The sequence below is a fragment of the Mercenaria mercenaria genome, chromosome 15, assembly GCF_021730395.1.
Source record: "Mercenaria mercenaria strain notata chromosome 15, MADL_Memer_1, whole genome shotgun sequence".
NCBI classification, from domain to species: Eukaryota; Metazoa; Mollusca; class Bivalvia; order Venerida; family Veneridae; genus Mercenaria; species Mercenaria mercenaria.
The window spans coordinates 63,208,677-63,215,196 of record NC_069375.1 but is presented as its reverse complement, the minus strand read 5'-3'; the positions used below and the strand labels follow the sequence as shown (position 1 = coordinate 63,215,196).

At 33.9% G+C, this 6,520-nt stretch overlaps 1 protein-coding gene across 4 annotated transcripts in view; it reads right to left on the bottom strand.

The window, feature by feature from the left end:
* Positions 1-1,579: 1,579 nt before the first annotated feature.
* The window catches only part of LOC123526585 (protein PRRC2C-like), a 45,305-nt gene continuing 40,364 nt past the window's right edge, over positions 1,580-6,520 (bottom strand). For all 4 annotated transcript variants that reach the window (XM_053525444.1, XM_053525446.1, XM_053525445.1 and 1 more), the window contains exon 41: positions 1,580-6,250. In XM_053525444.1, the coding sequence (XP_053381419.1) occupies positions 5,901-6,250 (350 nt within the window). In that variant the 3' untranslated portion in view covers positions 1,580-5,900. The remainder of the gene's footprint in view (positions 6,251-6,520) is intronic.

The window sequence follows — 6,520 nt, the reverse complement described above, 5'->3', positions numbered from 1 at the left end:
TGACCACCCACTAGTTTCAGAGAAGCTTATGTAAATTGTGGATGATGGAAGACGGGCAACGGACGACGGAGGACAGACGCCGCACCATCTTTTACTAAAGTTTACTAAGAACCTTTGGTGCAGGTAAACTAAAGTACTCGAAGTCAATAATTTCCTTTCAGCAGTTTTAATGTTATTCTCTTTAATATCAAAGTTTTGTATATGCCAAGAACTGAAGTTTTAAGATGTATCTTAAAGTTGTGAGCAAAAGGAACACAACTCTTACCTTAGGCAAGAACTAACAAGTGGAGATAATTGTTTACTTCCCTCGCAATTACACAATTTAGTGAAAAATGAGATTCGTTTAGACCCATCATAATTCTTTTTACAACACAGGCAATTAGGATATATTCATGCGTTTGATTTACCTTTAATAGAACGGCTTCGGACATATTTGTCAACTTATTTATGGTACAAAATTAAAGTTTTAATAAACCGATAACGACTGATTAACACTTACCAAGTTTCAAGAAGGATCATAAACATGGCCTCTAGTGTTAACGAGCTTTTCTTTCGATTTGACCTGGTGACCTAGTTTTTGACCCCACGTGTCACAGTTTCGATCTTGGCCTAGAGACCATCAAGATAAAGGTTCTGTGCAAGTTTGTATTAAATCAAACCATAAATGAAGTCTCTATATGGCTGCAAAAACCAAAATAGCAATTGTTGGCCCTTTAAGGGGCCATAACTCTGGAACCCATGATTGGATCTGACCAGTTTTCGAAAGGGACCGAGATATGCCAATACAAGTTGTGTGCATGTTATTTAATCATCAACTGCAAAATGTGGTCTCTATCTTGTTCACAAGCAATAGTAAATTTTGGCCCTTTAAGGGGCGTAACTCTGTAACCCATGATGGGATCTGGCCAGTTTTCAAAAGGAATAGAGATAATTATTATGCCAATACAAGTTGTGTGCAAGTTTGATTAAAATTGATTGCAAAATGTGGTCTCTATCGTGTTCTGCGAAATTGTGGACAGACGACGACGGATGATCACAAAAGCTCACCTTGTCATTACGCGAGAGGTGATCTAATATAATGTAGTATCACTTACTATTTCATAGATAATACAAGCATCAAAATGTCAAATTTATAAACAGGTGTTGTAATACCAGGCAGGTAGGTTTAGTTAAGGAGCATTACATTGATCTGCATTTTCTATGCCTAAATGCCAGAACTCTGGTCTGAAAATCCCAGGTGGACAACTTCACATGCTGAGTAATATTCCTGTATTTCATGACCCTAGGTCAAATACTTTTTGAGATAAGTGCTACACAACTTTTACGCCATTTTATCCGTATTTTTGGCCAAATCTAGGGCTGAAACTCTGGTTTGGCTGTGCGTGTTAAAAAAGAATAAAACCCTGGTGCACACTTCATGTGCTGAATAAATTCTGAGAGGTTTGAAGACTCTGGGTCATACACTTTTGATATATGATTGAAGGACACAAATTCGGACGGACATGGTCAACTCAAAGTATGCCCCCAAATATTTTATGGGCAGAAAAATGATTCAGTTTATGAAATAACAACAAAAGTATTTCTTCACATTGAGCCCTTTATTTTCCAGAGCATGAAAATGATGGAAGAAAAATTGTAAAAACATTTTAGTACCACAGTAACTATCACACAAACAAAAGATGGACATGTGTTTTATGCTGATAGCAAGTTTTTATGTTGCACAAAACAATAATTCTTACAATTTTCACACAAGTGACCCTTGCAGATCTACAGCATATGAAATTACCCAATATACGTTGTATAAATATTGTGTAAGCTAAACCTTCATTACATTTCCTACCAAGGTATACAAGTTTTGAAGTGTCAGAAATTATCAACATCTCGTAATATGCAAAAACACACACATATTTTAACATGTTTACTTCAAATCTGTCCTTTTTTTTTTTACTATCCTAGCAAGTCAGGTAAGAGGAAATAAATATATTAAATGCCTAGAAAGTCCTTTGACCACTCAAGTTAAAACTGACAAAAATGTTCAGCAGATACCAGTTTACTTCAGTACACACATTCAAGATACAGCTGTCTGTGACAACAGAACTTAATTTTACAGTATCTTATGTTTTACATAATGTACTACCACTTGCTATGAAATGTAATGTTATTTTATAAATTTGTTATCTACCTAATTTCAGCACCAAATGTTTATCTATTGTCATTTTTCCAACTACCCATTTAATTTTTTTTTCTGAACTTCACTGACGTATTTATCAGGCAACTCTAAATAATCCTGCACATTCAAATTCTACAGTTGTACTGTAAATGCCTTTTTAATGTTAAGTTCTCTTATTAAACAGTACTTGACTGAAACATAAAAAATCCACTTTTCCCTTTATTTTACATATAAAATCACCATACATGCAAAATATCTTACCAGAGACCTGTTTATGAAAGTACTCATTAATTAATCATGACCTTATATACCAAAAGGTTCAGACAAATGTATGTAAGGTTCATTGTATCACAGATATTCAGGCCTCTAACTTCTATTCAAATATTTTTCTTTAATTAAATTCACACTACATGCATTCTGCAGGTGTCCAAAGTTAACATAACCAGTCAGGGGAGTAACTGTTTTAAGTTAGGTAACCTATTTCAGTTACATTTTCAAGCATTTTATAACCTGTATTAGTTATAAAATATATTTAACTCAGGTAAGTTATTCAAGAAAAGTCTTTTTGCTGTTCTCAAGAAGTGACCCTTAAAGTAAAATTAGTAGCAAACTGTGGTTAATCAAATTCTCTTTTAGTCTGAGCATGACCTGATAAGTATAATGGAATATTAAGTGTTTAATAGCTTTAAAACTTTTGCGCAAAACTTATCAGCCTTGCATAAAAATTTTACTACATAGCTGGAAAAATAAACCGTCAAGGATTCAGGAAATAATTGCATTAGTCTCATTTAAAATGAGGAATTGGCATAGGACTTTGTAATATTTTATGATAACTGAAACAAGTTATGAAAGTTTAAGCAATAACTCAAACGGGTTATAAACTACGATAACTTGAAGCAGTTACACCCCTGACTGATAACATAGTCAATAGAGTAGGGGTCACTCAATTGTTACATAACTATTATTTAAGGTTAAAGAACATAACAATTCGCAGATCCAGGTGTATTTAGATATATAATGCAATAAATGTGAACATAATCACTTGTGTTACTGTGATGTAAAAATATAACATTTCCAGCGAGAACATAGCAGCAACAGTCATTCATTTACCCACGGACATACCATTGATCCACTTCATCTGATTTTGTGTTTTTTGTTAATTTGTGGTAAAAACACCAAGTAAACATTTTACAGTCATCATGTTGCAAGAGGTACATGTCTGACAATACTGACGCTATGTTATGATAAAATAACTGCAAGTTGATGGTGAAAACGCTGGATCGAGACAGAATTTTGTACAACTCTGCCTGCACATCTTCCTATCTCTGATCCCAAACATGAGAAGCAACATGAAAATAAGCAGTTACAACAACTCGATGAGGTATCAGAGCCACAAGGCTTTAAGTACATATTAACACTTGATGTCAAGTTATAACCAACGGGCTCCAACACGTCTATAAATGTACCATCTTTTGTACAAAAATGAAAATAAAGAACCTCAACTACAGTGCAACCCAAAAGTGTCACATAAAATATTTATAAATTAAGACAGAAAAAAGGAAAATGATATCTAGAACTACATATCAAGTATATAATCACTCAACTGACCTTGTCACCTCACCTATCATGGGGCATTATGAAGGTCAAGGTTCAAAGGTCAGTTACACATGTGATACATTTAAACAATCAGGGGCAATGACGTTTAAAAGTACACATTGTTTATAAAATGGATAAAACAAGTAAATTAAAACCGCCCAATGGGCTCTCCATCTTTCCCTCCCTTTTTAACTAATCTGGGGCATAGTTAGAACAATGGGCTTAAAGCCATTTTCTACCTCAACCTTCACCACAAAGTTTTCTCGCCCAAAAACTCATCAACTAGATAACAGCTCCACACAAATAAAATCTTGTGTGTTTTAAATATTAACTTCTACAAACCATGGGCTTTAAATGGCTCCCTTTATACCTACTTCTAGAACAAAGTTTCCCACTTGTAAGAAAAGTCTATGTAACCATTTAATTTCTCTAACAATCATCTTTCTTAAAAAGCCAAATCCCTCCAATACCAATATATAACCCACATCAACCAAATTTTTCTTCAAAAATTAAAATGGTCTCTCCCTCTCTCCAAAATTAAGGATGTCTTCCATCCAATGCAATTTCTTCCTGTGGACATCTCCACTTTTGTTTCTCCCAAATACAACCATACTGGATTTTTTTCATCTCCCAGTATAAATACAGTATACTGGTCACTTCAGTGACTACTGTACATCCCCATGTTTCCATTTTAGGATGCCTTCCATCCCTTGTATATTCTTTCAAAACCACCAATAAAATGTTCTTTTACTGACATGGTTTAACATCTCCCCATACACCATACAAAAATTCATATGCCTCTTGCAGAGCAAGTACACAATTCATTTATCAATCAATAAAGTGTAGCTATATTAAGTTATCTGTTCTAAATCCAACAAGTACTTTTAACTTTTAGATGAGTTATCAATTACTATCTGCACTGCTATATTACTGTCCGATGTTTTTTTTATGGTTTTGTGACATACCAATGAAATATTAAACACAGTACCAGACCCAGAAATGGGTTGATTTCTACATCATAATATGTACAAGGTAATGATATATTTACAATGACTGATAAAACCCTCTTTTTACAGTTAAGTTTTTCTACACAACATAATCCATGCTTTACAACAAATAATGACATATAATCTATTTCTTGTCTGATCAAATGTATATGGACACTGAATGTATGATATTTACAAGAAAGTGTGAACATATTTTAATCCAATACAACTAAATGCTTAAAATATACATACATATTTATATTTCAAACATATTCACAACAACATTAAAGCTACTCAGACATATATTTATACAAATTTGCAAGTTGATCAAGTTACTTTCTTCCTATACAAAAAATTCCTAAAAAAATGCTTTTTTTCTGATATATACAATGCCATGATGATAGTGTAATTAAAACATAGCTAGATCTGGTACTGTGTTTAATAATTCAGCTTGCAAGCTGGTTAAGATAACAATCTTACACAAACTTTGGACAATGCAAGTTGGAAGTTATGATAATATAATACAGTGAAATAAATATACCAAACATTATCCAAAGTATGCAATATTGTCAACCTGTTTTACACATCTATCCTCAACCTTGCACTAATTCCTCACTCTTTAATGAACAGTCATTGTTCCTCTTCATCTTGAAGCTTAGTGTCACTTCTAATTTGACATTTAAAAAGATAAATCAGCATTTCAACTGTCTTTTTAATCCTTTTCTATGTTTAACAAGGAACTGTTTCTTTCTTTCTCTCCTTGCACAAAACCATTAGCAGATCTATTTGGCAGTCATCTTCGAGTACATTGCTACTATTTTAAACATCTTTTATCAATCCTTATTTTCACATTTTTTTACCTCAATCTCATTTTAAATGCATTTTTACACAAATTCAATGCAATTGTGTATTTTATCACTTTGTTATGATGCATTATTTTCTTTGGATAAATCACTATTATGCAAGAAATGTTTTCAAGTCTTTTCTTAAATTCATGTCTGAAGTCTTATTTCATTTTTCAGCTTACTTTTAAGTTCGCATCTTCTTGCTTCTGAAATATTCTTTAGATAGTAATTTTTAAGTTCATGCAAACAATGTAACATAAATCACTAAAACTATTTAACACTTTTTTCCCAAATTTTCAACATCTATTTTTTCTCTCCATCCTGACTGTCTGTTGATGAACTTTCTGTTGCCAAAATGCTCGTTTTCTCGTCTTTAGCGGAGACCTCAACCTTCGATTTCACTCGTGGTTTGTTATCAGGATTGAGGAAACTCTGGGTATGTGCCAACAAGGCTTGCCTCTGTTTGGCCTTCATATCCGAGATGGACTGTGTATTTGGCACACTCACTACGGGTGTGCTCTGTGGACGCATTGGTCTCTGTGGACGAGCCGGCTGTACCCCACCCATCGGGCGTTGTATAGGGTTTGGAAAAGACACTGGTGGAACTCCAGGTCGCAGCATGTTGCCCAGTATCATCTGTGGCCGCATAGCTCCTGAAAGATAAAAATATCCATTTCATCAGTTACATGCTTCTCTTCAACCCTAACTTTATTTCATTCATAAATGATTTGGCAGTCAACCTTCTGACTTAGAACAAATGGCTTACAAGTTTGCTGAATTTGGTTGAATACCTTTCATGCTTTGCAACAACATTCAAGTAATCTATCGAGGATTCCGCACCTGTATCAAAGTGTTCAGCAGACACGTTTCATCATTCCCACTTGAAGGAGAGCTCAGTTACCACTAAATATATCTGTCAAATC